General features: G+C 45.3%; 1 protein-coding gene across 12 annotated transcripts in view; it reads left to right on the forward strand.

Moving 5' to 3' along the window:
* Window positions 1-889: 889 nt before the first annotated feature.
* Window positions 890-22,379, forward strand: part of USP13 (ubiquitin specific peptidase 13) — a 130,788-nt gene continuing 109,298 nt past the window's right edge. For 4 of the 12 annotated variants that reach the window (XM_086395366.1, XM_086395271.1, XM_086395355.1 and 1 more), the window contains exon 1: window positions 890-1,115. Coding sequence is in view for 6 of the 12 variants with exons in the window: in XM_086395271.1 (XP_086251397.1) it covers window positions 948-1,115 (168 nt within the window). In the remaining 6 variants the exon portion in view is untranslated. Of the gene's footprint in view, window positions 1,116-5,584; window positions 5,728-6,833; window positions 6,984-7,107; window positions 7,393-8,675; window positions 9,545-9,638; window positions 9,892-22,379 lie in introns of those variants that run through there. The other 8 variants (XM_086395305.1, XM_086395282.1, XM_086395288.1 and 5 more) reach the window with 8 other exon arrangements.

Raw genomic sequence — 22,379 nt, forward strand, 5'->3', positions numbered from 1 at the left:
TTCTGAGTTTCTTTTTGTTTTTTAAAGAAAATAAGAGAATGCTGTGACACATGCTCTGTTTTTGCAGATTATTATATCACTTCCCACCCCAACCTATTCCCATTTATTATTTAAGGAACTGGACATGCAAAGGCAGGGAAGAAGTATGTATGCAGTAAGATCCCAAATCAGTCAACTGAAATGGTTCATGCAGAGAAGACTTTGCAAAGATAGAGAAAAATATATCCTCCCTCAAATAATCTTGATACTCTCCCCCATTCGGAAGAAAAGTCAGTATTACTGGAAAAATATACATTTATCCTTACTCAATCTTACTCTATTCTCTTTCAAAGAGCTTTAGATCTTAAAAACGTGAGGAACAAGTCTTAGATTAACATCGAAGTGCCAAAACCAAATTTAGATTTGGGCCCCACTTTAGGTTCTAGAGTCCCACCCCTATCCAATCAGGGTACGTTCCCACTGTTATCCTGATTGTTTAAAAGCTAGCGGTTTAAAAAATCTCAAATCCTGCCCTTTGTTGGCTGCTTCGGAGTTGCCCCTTAGCAGACTAGCGATTTATGATAGAAAACACGGCGCTGGTGCTCCATCGCAGCCGGCTCCGGAGCCTGAGCCCCCAGGACTCGCCCTCCGCCCCGGCCGCCAAGCCCGGCCAGGGCCCCAGGCCCCTCTCCAGTGCCCCCTCCCCGCGCGCTGCGGCGGGTGCTCCCGAGCGCCCCGCCTGACGCTGCAGCTGGGCCGGCGATTCGCCATTGGATTAAAAATAGCAGCGTCCCCTTCACCAGCCAGCCAGCCCGCCAGCCCAGGCCCGGGGTGCCCGCTCCCGCCCCGCGGCCGGCTCTCCCCGCCCGTCCCGGCTCGGCTCCAGTCGCCCGCGCAGCCCGCCGCCGCCGCCGCCGCCGAGGTGGGCAGACCCGGCGCTCAGCTCGGCTGGAGTGCGCGCCGCGGCCATGCAGCGCCGGGGCGCCCTGTTCGGCGTGCCGGGCGGTAGCGGCAGCAGGAAGATGGCTGCAGGAGACATCGGCGAGCTGCTAGTGCCCCACATGCCCACGATCCGCGTGCCCAGGTCCGGGGACAGGGTCTACAAGAACGAGTGCGCCTTCTCCTACGACTCCCCGGTAAGTGAGACTCGGCGGCAGGACGGCGCCTCGGGGGAGGTTGCGGTGCCCGCGGCCTTCGGCGGCCGCGAGTCGCCGAACTCGGCCGCACGTGAAGCGCGGGGGGAAGAAGATGCGCGGTGGCAGCCGGGGACCCGCTCCTCCGGGCGCCGGAGTTGGCTCAGGGGCACAGCAGTTCGGCAAACACTTAAGGAGTGCCTACTGGGTGCCCGGCGGCGCTGGATTCCCCAGGGCTGCTGCAGCCGAAGCCCGGGACGGCCGGGGTCATTTGCTCCGCCAGCCTTCTTAGGCTGCCAGGACCCCAATTCCTAGCAGCGGTTCCAGAGCCCCGCCACCGTTTGAAAGATAGATCTAGTGGAAGAGTTCCCTAATCTTAACTGTGCATTGCTGATGGTTTGCGTCCTCTTTGGGGCGAGCACGGAGGGCGGGTGGGCGGATGAGGTTGATTCACTCCGGATGCACGCAGCCCTTCTCTTTCTGGGACCGTTTGCTTTGCCCAGGGATTCCCACTCCTGGACAGTTCTGCTTTTCTCTCTGAGCTTTTCTCTCTCCACTTTAAATTACTCCCTACTCCTTTTCTTTCCGTCAGAACATCGGAAGAAACCGTCGGGTGCTTCCACTGGGGCAGCAGAAATAGAGGGTCTGTTGGATTGTACGGTTTCCTGAATCCTTTCTCTTTCCCTCCTAAACGAGTCACTTTGACTGAAATGCACCAGTATAAATTATTAGAAGTTCAATCGCTAGTCGTGACCTCAGAGACTGGCGGGGAAAGTCGAGACGCACCACCGCCTCCCACCCGGCGCTGTTGGTGTGTTTTTCACCAGGTTGTATGTGTATGTGTGAGAAGGAAAAAGGAGGGTGAATTGTCCTTTTTGGGAGTCAAAATGGGCTTCAAAGTGACTCAGCTGTCTGGCGTTTATCATGTCTTTTTGAGGACCAGGTTATTTTTATCCATCCACTTTAGAGCTCATGTGTCACTCGGCAGATCTCAATGCAAAAGGGAGGTTTCTGGATTGGAGGCACCGAGGCAGGTTTCACAACAATAGTCTAACACAGTTTATTCATATTATGTTTTGTTGGATGAAAAAAAAAGCCAGATAAATGGCACATGTTCCAAAGTATCCTTATTATCTTGTGAGTTGCTTTCAGCTGATTTCCAAGGCCTTTTGTTTTGTACACAGTGGAGTTGCAGAATTTGTATCCTTTCTGTGATATTTTTCTTTTATGCTAATAATAGATCGTTTGGGAGATAAAAGTCTCATTTATTTGCTCATTACTTTTTTTTTCTTTTAAAAAGGTGTGTAGTGTGAAGTGAAATGGTTATATTTATTACATAGCGGCTTGTGATCACAACTTAATGTGTCTTTCAGCAGTGTCATTGTATCCACAAAGCATCTGAAAACGTCATGTTCAGATTTTGTGTCTAGTGTTGAGCAGGTTTCCACTAATAGCTTCTAAAGGTGGAGAGGGATGACCCTAATTAACTTAAGCAATCGAGGATTGTGAATGCCATGGGGAAAATAGCCCAAGTCTTTTAGGATAATACAACATGTAAAGTGGGTAAAACTGCTTTCTCTTCCTTTAAACTGAGTTACTCTTCAGATTCTTCTTACAAACTTTGTTATTGAAAGTCTTTACTGTGTTTTATAGTGTATGGTAGGAGTGAAGAAAAAAAGCTGATTATTTTACTCACTTTCACAAATAGTTATTGGAAGCTTAGTGTGTGCCAAACACTATTCTAGAAGTATCTTGTCCAGTATAAACTGATTTCATTCATGCCACAGTAGTTCCTTGGGGAAGACTGGGCTTATTTACAAGGCTGATGAATCAGTATATTTCTTTATCTATGTTTCAAGGGAGAAAGAGAAAGAAGATTTTATAACAAGTTATATTAAAGTACAGTGCATGATAATTCGAGATCTTTCCCTATGGTACTTATTTAACACTTCATCATGAATCTCATAAGGGTTCTAGAGTACCTACTATGTGCCAGCTGTTACATTCATGGCTATAAGAACCATACAGAGAAAAATTCATTGGTGCCAAATAGCAGAGACTAATCCACCAGTGCAGTAGGACTGTGGTAGAGAAACGACCAAAATCATTTGAGTGGAAACAATAGCCATCCTTGCATTGGATACTTTTGAAAATGGTCATAAATAAGGATGGTTAGAAATAAATAGAGCAACATTCTAGGCCACGTAAATTATATGTGTAAACACAAAGTGTGAGTATTTTCTTTTTATTTGCTAGTAATGTATTTGGAAGAAAAAGACTGATTTGATAAGCAGTGAGGTCAGAACCAAGTAGAATAGAAGATGGGGGCCTTGAATGCCAAGAATAGGATCTTGAATGTCATGTGGTCAGTTATGGAAAGCTCCTGTGAGTAATATGATTTAAAGGGGTGTTAGAGGAAGACTGAATTAATAATTTTTATTTTGCGTCTCCCATGTCTAAGGTGTGCTGTGACCACTTTTGCTATTCTTCTCCTTCGTGGGTGTGAAGTGGGACAGCGTGACAACTCATTTCAGTGTCTGTCTCCTTCCTTTCTTTCCACCTGCTAGGGATTTGCACGGAGCAGATGCCCAGTAACAGTTATTTTGGAATGAGTGAGAATTTGTCTTTTCACCTACCAGTTTGGTCCACTGTCTCACCATGACCAGTAAGGTTCATCTCTCCAGGACTTGGTTCATCTTGCAGGATCTGTAATGGGACCTTCCTGGAAAGGGGGGCTTTGTGTTCCCAGCTGCTGGCCCAGCATCTGGTATATGTACCAGGAACTCAATGAATGTCTAGGAAACATACAAATTATCTGTGGTTATGGGTTATGAAAATGGTAAGGATACACCACATGGGAAACACTGGGAAAGAAATCTTGTAGGATTCTCATGAAGAAAGTGGGACTTTGTTGTGGGGGACAGATGTGAAATTAAGAGCTGGACTGGCAGGGTTTGAATTCCAGCTCTGTTACCCAGCTTTGTAACTTCTGTGTGTCCCAGTTTCTCTAGTCTGCAAAATGAAGACCATAATAGATTCTACCTCATGGGGCTTGTGGATTAAATAAATATGTGTGCCTGGCCAATTAGTAATTGCTATAGGAAGACATGGGGCTTCCCTGGTGGTTCAGATGGTAAAGAATCTGCCTGCAATGCAGGGGATCTGGGTTTAATCCCTGGGTCAGGAAGATCCCCTGGCGAAGGGAATGGCAACCCACTTCAATATTCTTGCCTGGAGAATTCCATGGACAGAGGAGCCTGGTGGGCTACATACAGTCTGCTGCTGCTAAGTTGCTTCAGTCGTGCCCGACTCTGTGCGACCCCATAGACCGCAGCCCACTAGGCTCCCCTGTCCCTGGGATTCTCCAGGCAAGAACACTGGAGTGGGTTGCCATGCCCTTCTCCAATGCATGAAAATGAAAAGTGAAAGTGAAGACGCTCAGTCGTATCCAACCCTCAGCAACCCCATGGACTGCAGCCTTCCTACATCCATGGGATTGTTCAGGCAAGAGTACTGGAGTCGGGTGCCATTCATACAGTTTATAGGGTTGCAAAGAATCAGACATGACTAAAAGCTACTAACACTTTCAGTTTCATAGGAAGAAAAGAAAGAAATAAGAAGTTTTAAGCCCAAGTGTTTGGTTGTCAAGGGTTATGTAGAAAGTTTGACATAGTTAAGTGGGGGAAATCGGTTCATACTTCTGCTCGCAACCTTCATGAACTGCCATGCAAAATCTACTCTCTCCTCCTTAGTTATTGAGCCCCACCTTCATTTGAATATACCTTGTCCCATCTCTCCCCCCTTTCTGTGTTGCCAGCTCTGAGGAGTCCAGACTCTGGGTCTTCAACCTGTGGAGACTTTTTTTCCTTTTCCGGGACCACCTTCCTCTCTTGGTAATCTTTCAAAGCTCTTTCTCAGCCCTTTCCTTCTGCTTTAGACTTCATCCTTTCCTCTGAAGCCTACATTACTTAGGGTCTGTGTTGTACAACACGGCAGTTAGAGCCTGTCTTATATGGTTTGCCATCATTTTATTTCTTTTTACCCACTTAACTGGTAGTTTTAAAGCATCTGCTGCTGCTGCTGCGAAGTCGCTTCAGTCGTGTCCGACTCTGTGCGACCCCATAGACGGCAGCCCACCAGGCTCCCCCGTCCCTGGGATTCTCCAGGCAAGAATACTCGAGTGGGTTGCCATTCCCTTCTCCAATGCATGAAAGTGAAAAGTGAAAGTGAAGTCGCTCAGTCGTGTCTGACTCTTAGCGACCCCATGGACTGTAGCCTACCAGGCTCCTCTGTCCATGGGATTTTCCAGGCAAGAGTATTGGAGTGGGGTGCCATTGCCTTCTCCGTTTAAAGCATCTACCAGGTACAAAGCCTTGTACCCAGGAGGTAGGAGAGGAGCAGGGCCACAGGGCTGGCTGCTAATTATGCTCCCGCCCCACCTGTGTGAGTGTGGGGAGCTGGGCTTATGTCCTGTCTCAGCTGGGGTCAATTGAAGACTGAGACAAGGGCTTTGGCCCAGGCCTTTTATTTTGGAAAGGTATCCCAGGGAACAGAAGAGTAAGAACGTCCAAAGGAATAGGGACAAAGGGAAGGAAGGAACGAACGCCAAACGAAGGTGAGTTACTGGGGCAGTGCTCCGCACGAGGACTCTGGCAAACTATCAGTGCCCCTCAGCACTGCCCCGGGACCCGGAAAAGAAAGTATTTATCCACTGGCTCCTGTGGCCGGTCGGTCAAGGGTGCCCCAGGGCTGAAACACTTGGACTCTTCCAGGCTTGTGTTTGTGCCTGGGAGGCTAAGTGGGCTCCCTGTGGGCTTGCTGAGACCAGCAGCCTCTGAGAATCGAGAGATCCCAGTGCAGCAATGAGGTTGTCAGGCCACTTGCTACGGTGAGCAGGGGCACACACCCAAAAAATGGCTGTGAGACCAGCATAAGCCATGTCCCCCTCACCTCTTCTTCCCTTCCAATGTCAGCACTATTTTGTAAAAAGGAGCTCTTCCCCCATTCTCCAAAGCTCTGAGATCTCTTAGTGATGTTGAGAGTGATGTTGGTTCTCTGCCTTCCTTGGGAGTCTTTGCAAATCTCTGGGAGCCTCAGTTTGGTAGTTGCTGGTGTACATATCCATCAGGAAAGGCTTTGAGATCATCTCTTTGTAGGAAAATTTCATATTAGGGGCTCAGTAAATTCTTCTGTGATTTACAGTAAGAAATGTATATTTGATTTTTGTTCCTATTCCTGGCACAGAGCTCCTAAAACTCTTGGAATTTCCGAAATGATAAGAGCCATGAAGGTGTCTTTCATTATTCTTAACAATCTCCTTTCAGCCACACCTGAGTTTATATTAGAGGCTTTTGGAAAGCCCCTGATTGCCAGGGAAACCAACCTAGTGATTAGAAGGTTGGAACTTTCAGCCCCTCCTCATCTCCTGGGTTGTTGTTCAGTCACTCAGGTATGTCCAACTTTTTGCGACCCTGTGGACCGTAGTCTGCCAGGCTCCTCTGTCCGTGGGATTTTCCAGGCAGGAATACTGGAGTGGATTGCTGTTTCCATCTCCAGGGGATCTTCCCCACGCAGGGATTGAACTTGTGTCTCCTGCACTGGCAGGTGGATTCTTTATATTGAGCCACCTGGGAAGCTCTTACCTCCTGGGAGGGGAGAGGAACTGGAGATTGACGTAATCAACAGTGGCCAGTGGTTTAGTCATTCTCACCTGTCTGATGAAGTCAGCAGCAACAAAAATCCCTGAACTCTGGGGTTGGAGGGTGCTGAGGGTCACAGAACTCCACACTCTTTTCCCCCTGCCCTGCCCATCATTTCTTCTGGTTGCTCATTGATATTCTTTAACATCCTTTGTAATAAGCTGATAATCCTGTAAGTAAATTGTTTTCCTGAGTTCTGTGGGCCGCTCTAGCAAATTAATTGAAGCTGCGAAGGGCTTCCTGGGATACTATTTATAGTCGGTTCTTCAGAAGCGCAGGTGATAACCCAGCCTTCCCACTGGTGTTTAAGGTAGGGGGCCAGGGAAGCAGCCTTGTGGGGCTGAGTCTTTAATGTGCGGACTGTGATGGTAACACCAGGTAAATAGTGTCAGTGTGTGTTAGTCACTCAGTCGTGTCTGACTTTCTGCGACCTCATGGACTGCAGCCCGCCAGGCTCCTTAATTGAGTTAAATTGTGGGGCACTTGGTGCCTATGGAGAGGTGGAGAATTGCTTCCTGTGGGAGAAATACCCTCTCCCCATGCCCCCCACACACATTTGGTGGCCAGAAGGGAAGTATTCTGTAAGTAGAGGAGAAACTATACTTCTGTCTTTCCTTCCTTCTCCCAATATGTGGGTTTGCCTGGTACTACCTCAGACATTGCTAATAATAATAATGACAGCTTAATATTTGTACAGAGCAGTGGTTCTCAACGTGTGCTTCCTGGACGGGCAGCACCAGCAAGTCCTGGGAACCTGTAGACATGCCAATTCTTGGGTCCCTTTGCAGACCACTGAAACAGACACTTGGGATTGGGAGTCTAGCAAGCCTGATTTGAATAGTCTTTCCATGTGATTCTGAGGCATGCCAAAGTTTGAGAGTCAGTGACAGGGCGTTTACTAGGTGCCTGGGAGCATTCTAGATATGTGTTTATTCATATGTTAACTCATGCAATCCTCAAAACAACCTTATGCTGTATGTTATTATCATTTTGCAGATGAGGAAACTGAAGCACAAAAGTCACACAAAATATTAAGTGGTAGACCTGAGTTTTGAATCCAGGTTATCTGGCTCTAGAATTTCTTTTTGTTCTTTATTTGTACCACTTTAACCATGTTAATTGTACAATTCAGTGCCGTAAGTACATTCACATTGCCATGCAACCATTATCACCATCCATTTCCAGAACTTCTTTATCATCCCAAACTGAGACTCCGTACCCATGAAGCAATAACTTTCCATCCCCCACTACCTCCAGCCTCTGGTAACCACTGTTCTATTTTCTGTCTTTGTGAATTTGCACATTCTAGGTACCACATGTAACTGGGATCACAGAGTATTTGTCCTTTTGTGTCTGGTTTATTTCACTTTGTGTGTTTTCAGGGTTCATCCATGTTGCAATATGTGTCAGAATTTCCTTCCTTAGAGGGAATGATATTCTGTGTTTCTTACAGACCACATTTTGTGTATCCATTCATCTGTGGATGGACATCTGGGTGGTTTCTACCTTTTGAGGATCATGAATAAAGCTGCTGTGATCAGTGACATACAAGTATCTGTCTGAATCCCTGTAGAAACAGTGCTTTTTACTCTCATGTGCTGTATGCTGCCTTCTGGGCATTATGACTTGCCATTATGGGGCTTAGTTGTTTCCCAGGGGGAAAAATAATTTAGGACCTATGTGGAAAGATCCTCCTTTGAATGGATAAACAGATAAAAGACAGTAAAGCAAAATTTAGAAATTTACACATTTTTTTTTCCTCTTTGAAGGTGTAAATTTTAAATATAATTGGTTTCACATAACAAAAGTTCCCTTCTGGGCTTTCCTGGTGACTCAGTGGTAAAGAATCTGCCTTCTGATGTAGGATACACAGGATTGGTCCCTGGTCGAGGAACATCCCACATGCTGCGGAACAGCTAAGCCCGTGTGCCACAACTATTCAGCCAGTACTCTAGAGCCTGTGCTCCGCAACAGGAGAAGCGACGGGAGGGAGAAATCCACACGCTGCAACTAGAGAGTAGCCCTCACTTGCTGCAACTAGAGAAAAGCCTGCACGAAGACCCTGCACAGCCAAAAATAAATAAAATTATTTGAACAAACAAAAAAGTTCCCTTCCAAAAGCAACTAACTAAAAAGTTGTTTTACAGTAAGAATTCTCAAGCTTTTTGGACCCTTTATTCTTAAACATTTTTGAGGACTTCAAAGAGCTTTTGTGTGGTTTCTATCTATTGATATTTACTATGTTAGAAATTAAGACAGAAAAACTTAAAACAACTTCCATTCTATTAGCTGTTAGAGTGATGATATTATCAGATGACATATAGACTCTGAGAAATGCTCGTGAGAGAATGTGAGTGAAAAAAGACAAGTAAGTTCATTATGAAAATAGTTTTGACCTCCCAGGTTGCTTGAAGGGTCTTGGGGCATCACAGGGTCTCCAGACCATACTTTGAAAACCAAAGTTCTAGAGTTTAGGCAGGAAAAGTACAGCTGGTTACCCCAGTGACTTATCCTGCCTGCACTGTGGTTTTTGTAGATTCACTTTTTCACATTTGTGGTGATCACATAACTTGTTAATCTTAGCTCAACCATAATGTCATATTCTACAGATTCATTCTTTTTAAAGCAAATTTAAACTTACAGAATTTGACTCTTTGAAAACTGCAACTATTAATATTTGGACCTGGAGATTATTGGTTCTTTCAGAGAAGAGAATTCTTCCTTCTGTTGCCTGTAAGTTTTATTGTAGGGTCCTCTGGCTGGGCTATTTCTTTGGGGAACCTTGTGTTGTTGTATCCTGATTTTTTTTCCTTTGACCACTGGTTAGGAGACTTTTGTTATCACTTGTCTGGAAACTGAAGATCTATCTACCAGGACTCAAGGAGCTGAGCAGAAGAGGATGAGGGCGATCTCAGCATCTGGATATTGAATACCAGCTATTTCATATACTGTCTCCTGTTTCTCAACCCTATCCTTGTTTTGATCCCCATCCTTGATGGCAGGATTCTGATTTTGGTTCTGCCAGAGAGATTTGGAAGGTGAAGGAGAAGAAGCTACTGTTGCTGTTGCACATGGCAGATGTGAGTGTGGGACTCATGGGGACATCAGTCATGGGGGGAGCTGGGATCATTGGTGCAGTTTCTTGTGATGTTTGTTGTGTTCTGATTTCCTGAACTAGAGTGGTGGTTTCTCTGACCTTGGCTCTTACAACTCTTCCCGTGATTTTGTCCCTCTATTTCCCTGTGTTAAATCTCTTCCTGCCTGAAATACCTAGAATAGTTGGTATTTTCTAACCAATTCTGGACTGATACATGTACATGACACATACATTTCTAAGTTTCTGTGTATTGTGGCACCCCTTTGTCCTACAGACCTGCATTCTGTTTTTACCTGCTTTAGAGAATAAACCAGTAGTTCGCTAGCACGGGAGGACACAACTGAATGACTGCAACAACAGTGTGGGGAGGGACTTCTTGGAATGGAGAAGGAATCTTGGGCCCTGAGTGTTACCTACACAGATTTTCAACTTTTCCTCTTCATTTTAACTCCTTTTCACCCCAATTTCAGAGTAAGCTGGAATTGTTCAGTCGCTAAATTGTGTCCAACTCTTTGTGATCCCATGGACCGTAGCACACCAAGCTCCTCTGTCCTTCACTATCTCCTGGAGTTTGCTCTAATTCATGTCTATTGAGTTGGTGATGTCATCTAACCAGGTCATCCTCTGTCACCCCCTTCTTCTCCTGCCTTCAATCTTTCCCAACATTAGGGTCTTTTTCAGTGAGTCAGCTCTTCACATCAGGTGGCCAAAGTATTAAAGCATTAGCATCAGTCCTTTCAATGAATATTCAGGGTTGATTTCCTTTAGGATTGACTGGTTTGATCTCCTTGCTATTCAAAGGACTCTCAAGAGTCTTCACCAGCACCACCGTTTGAAAAGCATCAATTCTTCAGCTCTCAGCCTTCTGTATGGTCCAACGCTCATATCCATGCATGATTATTGGAAAAACCATAGCTTTAACTATATGGACCTTTGTTAGCAAAGTAATGTTTCTGCTTTTTCATATGTGTCTAGGTTTCCGAGGAGCAAGTATCTTTTAATTTCATGGCTGCAGTCACCATCTGCTGTGATTTTGGAGCCCCAAAAAATAAAATCTGTCACTGTTTCTACTTTTTCACCTTCTATTTACCATGAAATAATGGGACCTGGTGTCATGATCTTAGTTTTTTGAATATGCATTTCAAGCCAGCTTTTTTACTCTCCTCTTTCACCCTCATCAAAAGACTCTTTAGTTCCTTTTCACTTTCTGCCAGTAGAGTGGTATCATCTGCGTATCTGAGGTTCTTAGTATTTCTCCTGGCAATCTTGATTCCAGCTTGTGATTCATCCAGTCCAGCATTTTGCGTGATGTACTCTGCATGTAAGTTAAACAGGGTGACAATGTACAGCCTTATATTCCTTTGCCAATTTTGAACCAGTTAGTTGTTCCATGTCCAGTCCTAGTTATCTAGAGTCTTTTGGAAATTCTGGGGTGTAAATCAGATTGGATCTTGTCTTCTCTCTTGTAAGCCTAGGGTTCGGCTTTGTCAGCTCATCTTAGTCTTTAGTGCTTATCCACCTGCAGTCCAGTTTCCAGATTTTGTGGTTTATGTTTTAAAACATCACTTAAATGTTCTTTTATTTGGGTTTCAGAAAGGAGTGAAATTGACATGTGTGTGTGATCAGCCCTTTGTACCCTAGAATCCTACTTTTCTCATCTAATCATCAAGAAGTCACTTGCCATCCTGTTTTGTTAGTGGTTAATTACCTTTAAAGTTGTATCAGTTTTAGAGCTTTGAAATGTAAGAGATGATGCTGATCCTGCAGGAAACCTTTTGGGAAAGTTTGTGTTCTCAGCTCATGTTGAACCTGGTTACCTGTGCAACTCTGAATTCTCATTTCACTTCTGCTTTCTTCTTCCTGTGGATGGAGCTCGGTTCAAGTGTTGCGGTTCATTTAGTGCCCCAGGCTGGTGGATGTACCTGGTCATTCACTCTGCTCCCTCTCCCTCTCTGTCTGTTTAAACAGTTGTGTGAAATACTCAACAACATAAAATTTACCATCTTAACCATTTTAAGTGTACACTTCAGTGGTATAAAGTAGATTCCCACTGTTGTGCAGCCATCACCACTACCCATCTCTGGAATGCTTTTCATCTTATAGAACTGAAACTTTGTCTCAATTAAACAGTAATTCCTCATTCCTCCTTCTTCCCAGCCCCCGGCAAACACCATCCTATTTCCTGTCTCTATGAGTTTGACTGTTCTAGGTATCTTACATAAGTGGAATTTATACTTTTGTGACCGGCTTATTTCACTTACCTTGTTTTCAAGGTTCATGCATGTTGTAGCATGTGTCAAAATTTCCTTCCCTTTTAAAGCTGAATAATATTCCATTGTATGTATATAGACCAGTTCAGTTCAGTCACTCAGTTGTGTTTGACTCTTCGCGACCCCATGAACCGTAGCTCGCCAGGCCTCCCTGTCAATCACCAACTCCTGGAGTTCACCCAAACTCATGTCCATTGAGTCGGTGATGCCATCCAGCCATCTCATCCTCTATCATCCCCTTCTCCTCCTGCCTCAATCCCTCCCAGCATCAGGGTCTTTTCCAGTGAGTCAGCTCTTCACATGACGTAGCCAAAGTACTGGAGTTTCAGCTTCAACATCAGTCCTTCCAATGAACACCCAGAACTGATCTCCTTTAGGATGGACTGGTTGGATCTCCTTGCAGTCCATGGGACTCTCCAGAGTCTTCTCCAACACCACAGTTCAAAAGCATCAGTTCTTCGGTGCTCAGCTTTGTTTATAGTCCAACTCTCACATCCATACATGACTACTGGAAAAACCATAGTTTTGACTAGATGGACCTTTGTTGACAAAGTAATGTCTGTGCTTCTTAATATGCTGTCTATGTTGGTCATAACTTTCCTTCCAAGGAGTAAGCATCTTTTAATTTCATGTATATAGACCACATTTTGTTTATCCATTCAACTGTCAACAGACACTTCGGTGGCTTCCTCCTTTTGGCTATTTGGATAATGTTGCTGTGAATATAGTGTATTCCTTTCTCTTTTATGTCACTTCCCATTAGTGATGGGGTTCCAGCTTGGCCTCCTCTCTCCTACACTGCCACGGCTCAGGTTCTCGTTACCTCTTGCCTAGACTCCTGTAGAAACCTCTTAACTAACTTCCTTACGCCCCTTCCATCTGTCACATTGCATTCCCAGTTGTTTCTCTAAAACATGGGTCTTGTCACATCATTTCCCTGCCTAGGAATTTTCAATAGCACTAATCTAAAAATAGTAAACAAGTCAGTTTATCACATTGATCTAACTTTCCTTGCTAGTGTTGTCTCTTCGCACCTGCCTACTGCCTGCATTCCCTTTGGCCTTAAGGACTTTTTCTTCAGATGGTCCATGGTTTCATTCCTCTGAATGTTGGCCTGTATTCTTCCCTTAGCTTGGAATGCCTTCTCCTAACCTCTCAGCCCCTGCACCCCACTGATCCCTAAAACCCAGCTCAGGTATTTTCCTGGGGTGTTCTCCACACCCCCACCCAAGCTGGGCTAGAGGTTTATTGTCCATCTCTATCATGGTTGAGGTACTGATTGTTGAAGATACAGAGTAACTGAGATCTTAGAGAATTAAAGGGAAAAGAGTAGAGGACTGAGGGAATTGACTGGTGGTCCAGTGGTTAGAACTTCGTGTTTTCACTGCCTGGGTTCAATCCCTGGTCAGTGAACTAAGATCCTGTAAGCCAAGCGACACAGCCAAAACAAAAAACAGTAGAGGGCAGAAAGCTGTGTTGTTTTGTGAACCTGTGCTAGTAGATCTGTATCTTTTCTGTTTTTATATTTTTTAAAAATCATAAGCATACATTTTAGAATAAAACATGTTCTTAAAAATAACCAATGCTGTATTTTTATTTTATCATATTGTCTGGAAAGTTATAAGCTGGAAAAGTGAGGGAAAGGTGTCGTAGCTACTTGCTGAGTGTTTTGTGTATTGTGATTCTGGATGCCCCAGGGTCTTGGTAAAAGTAGCCACACATGGTGATCTTGGGGAGATGACACGAGAGCTGGTCTCTGTGAACATCACCCAGGCCTCTGTGCTGCTGCTCCTGTTCAGTGTTACGGGTGATCAGCCCAGGACGACCCTTGTCCCCATGTGCAGAGCAGATGTGAACAAGAGCACCTATTTTTGGAGCTGGAACAGCAGGACAAGGCAGTAATGACAAGAATTTGATGAATCTGAACATGTTTCCAAACTAGAGATGTTGCTTAAGGTACACAAGAATATGTGCTTCCTGTGGTAAGATTAAAAATAAGATTTTGTTTTGTGTCAGTTAGCAAGGACTCGTACTTATTTAGAGCCTCCAGTACTGCTCTCAGTGCTATAGTGGAGGTGTGAGTATTAGGAGAGAAACAGAGGACCACAGGAAAAGAGGGTATGATCGGGATCTTTCTATCATAGTGGAGTGTCTATAATGAGTCGAGTACCATAGGAGGTACTTCTATACACACCACCTCATTTAATTACAATAGTAACTGACTTATAAATGACAGTTACTGTTGTCCCGTTTTACAAAAGAGGAAGCTGAGAGTCAGGGAGGTTCAGTAGACTTGAATGTGACAGAGACGGGATGTCAGCCCTGATGTGTCTTAAGGTTAGACCCTGAAGCACTGTTAGGATATTCAGGTTGTGAACAGTGTGGTCCTGAATGGAGATCTCAGGCACAGGAGGAGTAGGTAAAGACTGGAAGAGTTACTGGCCTGGCCAGTCAGGTGGGACCTGGAGAGGGGGCATTTTGGAGCAGGGGAGACAAGGCGTGGAAGTGGAACCGAGCTCGGGTGTGTATGTGAGAGGCTTCACTGGCTAATGGGAGAGAGGATTATTGGGGAGACTGGAAGGCAAGGCTGACATCTCTGTGGGTGATGAAGGAGATTGTCTTGGTAAGATTAGACTAGACTAGCGGGCCAGTTAAGAGCGAGGGAAGAGCATGAGGCCATGCGACTGTGAGAAGACTTTGAATAGTAATTCCCAGGAGTTTCTTGTCATATCAGAGGGGGTTGCCTCCATGAGGGTGTTGGCAGTGGGAATAGAGATACTGGGGTGGTAGGACTAACTTGGTAGAGATTTCGATGGAGGCTGTGGTTCAACTTGGTGACAGAATATGCAGTGGGAGAAGGTGTGGGAGGAATTAAAGATGACTTCACGGCTGGTACCCTGGAAGATGGACTGAATCAAGGACACAGATGAGGGAGGTGAGGCAGTCAGATACAGTGGGCAAGTACTGCGTGCCCTCGGGGAAAGCTGCAGACTGGCATGGTGCTCAGAGGTCAGTGTTCAGACTGCAGGGTCTGGCAGCCTCTAGTTTAGAGACTCAGGATTTGTGAGTAGCCCTTCCTTTCTAAGAGCCCCAGGGTCCCACTGCTTTGCTCCTGGGGTCTTTGCCCCCAGGGTTATTGAGGGGGCAGCAACCAGCACAGGCCTCTTGGCTTCCTGCTGATTGGCTTAAGTTCCAGAAAAATTCAGACAGGAGCCTGGGGCAGCGTTTCCAGCCAGGGGTTTTGGAAGCAGCCTCAGTCCTTGTGGGCTGTCTTTCCAGACCCCCAGCCAACAGAGTGTGACCACTAATAGATCAGTTTAGTAGCTGAAGTTGTTGTTTAGTTGCTCAGTCGTGTTTGATTTCTTTGTGAAAATCAAACTGCTTGCCTGTCCTTTACTGTCTCCTAGAGTTTGCTTAAACTTGCGTCCATTGGGTCGATGACGCCATCCAACCATCTCATCCTCTGTCACCCCTTCTCTTTTTGCCCTAAGTCTTTCCCAGCATCAGGGTCTTTTCCAATGAGTTGGCTCTTTACATTAGATGGCCAAAGTATTACAGCTTCAGCATCAGTCCTTCCAATGAATATTCAGGACTGATTTCCTTGAGGATTGACTGGTTTGATCTCCTTGCAGTCCAAGGAAGTTAATATGGAGGCCGCCAAACCCTGCAGATGCTTTACTAGCATCTTGGACTCCCCCCACCCCCAACAGTGGGTCTTCCCACTGCTGTTGTCAGGGAGCCGTCAGCCTGGACTGGTCAACTCCAAGAACTTAGCTGTCCTTTTCACGTTTGGGGAGTTGAGCTGGCAGGGCCTGCTCCAGCTTCTCCCGTCCCTTGCAGGATAGCCTAGGAGAGCACCCAGCCCAGGCTACTTACTCACTTGAGCAGAATGGCTCTCCTTTGTCTGCCCTTTCTGCTTTCTTGGAATGAAACAGCCTTGAAAAAAAAGAAGTATCTGCTCTTTTCTCCAAGCACCTCGCCCGCCCCCTGACAGCTGTGCTTACCGACAGCCACCCACCTAGCTCCTGCCACCAGAATGACATCTGCTTCTCAGTTGCACCTGGAAGCATGTGGGGACCAGACTGGCCTGGGTCCCAATCCCATCCCACGCCCCGCCGCCACCCCATACTTCTTACTACTTAATAGCAGCAGGACTTCATCGAGTGCCTTGATTTGGCTACCTTTCTCTGAGCTTTGATTTTTACCTCCCTTACAAGGTTGTACTCATGGCTGCCCGTGGAATGTTCCTTATTGCTAGCTCTATCTTTAGTGAGATGTGGTAGAGTCCCTCCGAGAAGACAGTGAAATGGGATCTAGAGGGTCTTGAGGTTACCACAGAGGGACATCCTGTACTTAGTAATTCTTCGTGAGGCTTGCTCTATAGCGAAAGCCTTGGGCATGAATGCTTGCTTGCTGGCCTCCTTGAGGGGAGCTCTGTTCAGGGCTGTTGTGTGTGTGTTAGTCGCTTAGTCGTGTCCGACTCTTTGTGACCCCATGGATGTAGCCTGGCTGTCCATGGGATTCTCCAGGTAAGAATACTGGAGTGGGTTGCCATTTTCTTCTCCAGGGGATCTTCCCAACCCAGAGATTGAACTTGGGTCTCCAGTACTGTGGGTGGATTCTTTACTGTCTGCGCCATCAGGGCTGTTATTCATACTCCAATTTAGCTCTTATTGATGGGCTTTTATGACTTAGCCTGGAAGCCTAATCTCTGTGTGTAATGTAGTTATTCAGGGGAAACGCATCCCGAAGAAAGCCATCTATTCTTAAAAATAATAAGACCCCTGACTTTAAGAGGTTTTTTACCTTTGACAAAGCAGTTTCACGTTTTTTTAAAAAGGTGTATGCTGGGAATTACTTAGATGGATTATAGCTTCAGTTCAGTGCTGCTGAAGATGTTCACCTCGTCTTCATCCTCTCACAGTTTTTATTTTGCCCGTTTGTCCTGTGAGCATCATAGTAACTACTGCTCCTCTTGTTCTGCCCAGACCCTTCCTAGCTGTTCAGGTGACAGCATCCTCATTGCTCCAAATACCCAGAGCAAGGATTTTGTTTTATGCTTAGGGGAAAAGTTAATAAATGATGCCTCTGTGGAACAGTAAATTTACAGCGTGTCAAAACCTGGCTGCTTGGACTGTGCTTCTAGTGTCGGACCAGGCTGTGCGGCTCTAAGGTGTAGGAGTTCCCTGCAGAGAGAATGTCAAAGTTGGAGCAAACTAGAAGAAATCATGACTGCATAACATTTCTATTTTTTCTTAACACTTCATGGCCACAAGCAGGATTTATCAATGTTTAGCAGAGAGGCTGACAGTCTCTTGGGATTATATGCATTTTTTTTTTTTTTTTTTAGCTGATATTGTTTTTCAGTCATTCAGTCGCGTCCAACTCTGCGATCCCATGAAATACAGCATGCCTGGTGTCTGACACGTAGCTGATATGGACAGATTTATTTCTGTGGATTGCTGTGGAAACCGGGGTTTTGGATTTTGCAAATGTATTCTGGGAGTGTTGTTCTACTGGTGAACGGTTTGAGTCTTTCCTCGCTATTCAGCCTATATATATTTTTTGATGGTACTTTTTCTCTATTTCCCCTTTCTGTGGATCGCATGCTTGCTGCACTAGATCTGGAACTTTGTTTTACTTTCTTATTGCACATTTGCTTTCCATCTGCGTGCACATAATTTTTGTATTTTAAAACTGTTGTCTGTCTCTTTTGCTCTAGGAGCCAGATTGTACTGGGCAATCTGTGCTCTGGTCATTGGAATATTCATATATACCATTCAGGTATGGAAGGACTTGAGAGGCTAAATTAATAGACAGGTGGTTGCTCGATGAAAGAGTTGAGCAGAGAGAAGATGGGAAGTCTTATGAAGTAATGAGTCAAAATGTTTAGGGGTTGACCTCTAACTGCCCCTTCTCACACACTTCTACAGCTCTGTCTTCTGAGCTCTGAGCTGTATCCTAAAGTTATATCCTGAATCTGCCTCAGTTTCCCCATCTCTGCCCTCAGCCCCTTTCCCATCTTCCTCCTCTGCCTCCCTCAGGCTCAGCCGTCGTCTTACCTTGTTTAGACAGGGCTGTCTAAAAGAACTTTCTGGGATGATGGAATTGTTCCATGTCGGCACTGCCCAGTGGGGTAACCCCTAGCCCCATGTGACTACTGAGTACTTGAAATGTGGCCAGTGTGACCAAGAAACTGTTTTTGTTTTTTTTTTTTTGTCACCTATTTAATTTAGATTGAAGTACTCGCATGTGGCTAGTGGCCACTGAATCGGACAGCGGGAGTCTAGGCTTTACGGTAGCCTGGGAACCATGTATTCTCTGGGTCCTCTCTCCATAATTTTCTCTGCGGTAGCCAGAATGATCTTTAAAAAAGTAGATGAGATTATGGTGCTTTTCATCTGGGAACCCCCCAGTGCATCTACAGGCCTGTCTTCTCTCTCCCCCTCCTCCCTGAGTTTCTTTCTGTCCCTTTGACGACACAGCCAAGCTTTCCCTGGAGTTGTGGCCTATGTACACACTTTCTCATCTAGAGTGTGTGCTCTTTTTTCGTTTTGCTTGTCTGATCCCTCATTCTGAGATCTTGCCCTTCTAGGAAGCCCTCCCTCCCCGCCACCCCCAGCATGTTTCTGTCACCCCCACCATGCTATATCAAGACCCCAAGTCTCTTGTTTCCAATCTCAGGCTCCTCTGTCACTTTTATCTCTCTCAGAAATTATCTTTTACGCTTCTTTGTTATTTTCTCTCTCCTTGCTAGGATGCAGATGTTATCAGGACACCAAGCTTGCTTGTCTCTCTCTGCTGAATAAACTCTTCCTGTCCCACATCCTCCCACCCCCCTTCTCTTGCACCCCCGGAGAAGACATCACAACCATATGATCTCTCACAGCTTCTTTTCCAGACTCTGCACAGACCATCCCCTTCTGTAAACTTGGAAGCCATCCAACTGGGGTACAGTGTCCTTGATTAGTTTCATTTTTTCTCAGTTGTCATCACTTTCTTGTCTGCCTCCCTAATCACCTCTCTTACTTGTGGCATATTCCCACATTTCCTTAGCTACTTGTTCCGAGATAATCTCCTAGTTATTTCGAACCATGCTTTTGCTTGGAGTAGCGAGAATAGCCAGCCCCTTCAGGTGAAGGGTGAAGTTGTGAAAGCCTAAGGAAACCTTGGTTTAAGAAAAGGAAACATTGGAATGACTGCCTGTTCTATTCTATTGTTTGATTCTAAATACATTCAGTTAAGAAAAATATTCCTGTTTTTATTATTAAAAAGTGAATCCATGTTCCTGAAGAAAAATTAGAAAATGCCAGAAGACTGTGAAGAAAAAAAAAAAAAATCCCATCTCATCTCCCAATGCTGATATGATATCCTGTGTCATGGAGTGTGAATGTGTTTGTATATTGCATAGCACATCATACCCACTCTTTTGTTGTTTGCTTTCTTCACTCAAAAATACCATGTACAGCTTTTCCTATTAGTAAATACTCATCTTAAGTCAGTTTTATTTTTATTTCATTTTTAAAACACATCTCTTTTATTTTTGGCCATGTCAGGGTCTTGTTGCGGCGCTCAGGCCCTCTAGTTGGGGCACATGGGTTTAGTTCCCCTGCGGCGTGTGGGCTTGAACCCACGTGCCCTTCATTGGAAGGTGTTTTCTCAACCACTGGACCACCAGGGAAGTCCCCCCAAGTCAGTTTTAAATGGCTGAAGAGTGTTACACTTCATGGATGCACCATGAATCACTAAGCAAATCTTTCCCTGAGCATGCGGGTTATTTCTTTTCTCTATTAATAGTTAATTTAGTTCATCTCTCTCTTTTTTTTTTAAAAATAACATTCTAGAAAGTACCGCATTCTTGTTCTTTTTGTCTCCCTTGCGCGTGAGTGTGAGTCACAGCCCTCCCCGGTGCTGGTACGTAATTTGTCCTGGACCTGGATTTGTTGTGACTCTGTCTACCTACATCATGTTTCTCTTTGGGGCAGTGACCGCTTGTTTTCCACACTGTTCTAATGTTATACAAACAAGGGTTACATGGGACTCTGTTTCCAGAGTATGTGGCCCACACAGGCTCCCACTCCCTTCCTGACTTCCAGCGGAGGCTGGTCTCCAAGTACACACCGTTGTAAACAAAGTTCTCCGAACACCTAGTGATTGACAATGTGGTGTATTTTTATTTAAAAGGATTGTTCACTTGCTCCTCTGAAACATCTTGTAACCTTGACCTTTATATTCCCCCAGTGTTTTAATATTCTTTTAAATGGCAGGCGGGGTAAAACAAGGTGACTTTGATGTTACTTCTGAATAGTAGGCTGGGTCATCTAATGCAAAGTCATAAGTGAATGGCTCTGTATCTTTTGTATCTGTATTGAAATGTATTGAAGATGGGGCACAGACATCGCTTGGGTTTCTAATGTGGCTTCTCTCTCTTAGGGTTTGATCGTGGGGTGGGAAAAGTTGTCAGAGGGAATTCTTAGGGAGCCTTGGAGAAGCCCTGAGTGGTATTTCTTGACTTCCCTGCAATTTCAGGTTTCTAAATCAAGTCTAGCCTCTTGGCCAAATTTCTGTTCAGTGCATGTAAATGGTAATTAGAATCTGCTTTAGCCAAGAAAATGCAGAGCAGCACACACTGGCCATTTTGGGCTGGCTGGCCTCTGGAAGGGATGGGGGTGTGCACTGCTACCTTGAAGAACCCTGTGAGGCCAGCTTGGTTATGGAAGGCAGGGGAGCTGGGACACAGCAGGTCTGGTGTCCATGCTGCAAAGAGGGTGACTTTAGCCAAACAAACCTGAAAAGTGAGTATTCATGCTGGTGCCTCGGGCTGTTCTTCTGTGCTCAGCTATCGGTTTTCTTTTGATGATTCTCATTCTTTATGGACAAAGGAGCCTTGCGGGCTACAGTCCATAGGGTCGAAAGTTAGACACTACTGAGCGGCTGAGCATGCTCTCACATTATTTAGTTATGCTGAAAGACTTGAAGAGGAGCCTGAGCTGCAATGCATTTCAAATATAGGTCAGAAGGGCACCGAGGGCTGGTTTGAGAGAGAGAGAGAGAGAGAGAGACTAAGCTATGTAACTGAATGACAAATAACCACACAAAACTTCCCATTCCCTCCAGAAATGTTTATTCAGTCCTGCCCTGTGCTGCTCAGGTACTGTTTTGCAATTCAGTAATGAGTGTCATACCATTTTCCTTCCCTCAAGGAGCAAATGCATGAGTGATTGAGCTTCTGAATGTGGTGGCCCCAAGTGAAGGAAGTGAGGATTCTCCCTGCTACAGATTTCAGTGAAGAAGATGCTAACAATTGTGAAAAGAAAGTGGATTTGGAATTAAGGTCCACTGGCATGGGGTCGAGCAGAGGAATGTGAGAATCGGTCATGGGCAGTGGCTGGCAGGGTGGACTGCTGGATGGGTGTGGGACTGTGACTTGTGGGATCTTAGTGTCCCGACCAGGGATTTTGAACCTGTGCCCTCGACGGTGCAAGTGCAGAGGCCTAACCACTAGACTGCCAGGGAATTCCTGGTTTTGACGTGGGGTGCTCTGCAGGCTTGAGGCCTTGCCTGGTGTTCCTGGAGGTCCTTGAAGAGATGCTTTCCTGATAGTGAGACACTCAGCACTGGGCAGTTCACCTCACTCTAGACCAATGCTACTTGAAGTGTGGTCAGCTGACTGGTGCCATGAGATAAGCACGAACATTGAGAGTAAGCATTTGGAAATTTCTATAGCAGCTTGCCGTTGTGGCCACTTCCAAGTGCACCAGCAGTGGATTAGTTTGTCTGAACAGGATATAGACCCATTTGAGTTTTGTGGTGCTGAAACATTTCGGTTCACGCCTGGCTGAAGCTGAGAACTAGCCATGCGCAGTGGGACCACTGGAACCTCTTAACCTTTCCTCAATGAATAGAAGTGCAACAAAACAAAATAGCCTGGCCCTTCATGACAGTAGTATGAGAAACACCTCTCTATACCAAGCACAGAAGTAATGGGAGGTAAGGATGAGGACTCCCAAGTCAAGAACTTAAATACAAAACCTTTGATCTGTTCCGGTTTCATTTCAGGTTTTTGTCAGCCTAAAACCTCCCTTCCCCTCTTCCTTTTCTTCCTTGTCATCAGCATGTGTTCCATGAATATTATTTTCCTATGTACATTACATGCAATTCTACACGTTTTCTGTACACATTACACATGATTCATATATTT

Source organism: Bos grunniens, chromosome 1 (assembly GCF_055505025.1).
Source record: "Bos grunniens cultivar Pamir isolate PY7600 chromosome 1, Bosgru_T2T1.0, whole genome shotgun sequence".
NCBI lineage: Eukaryota > Metazoa > Chordata > Mammalia > Artiodactyla > Bovidae > Bos > Bos grunniens.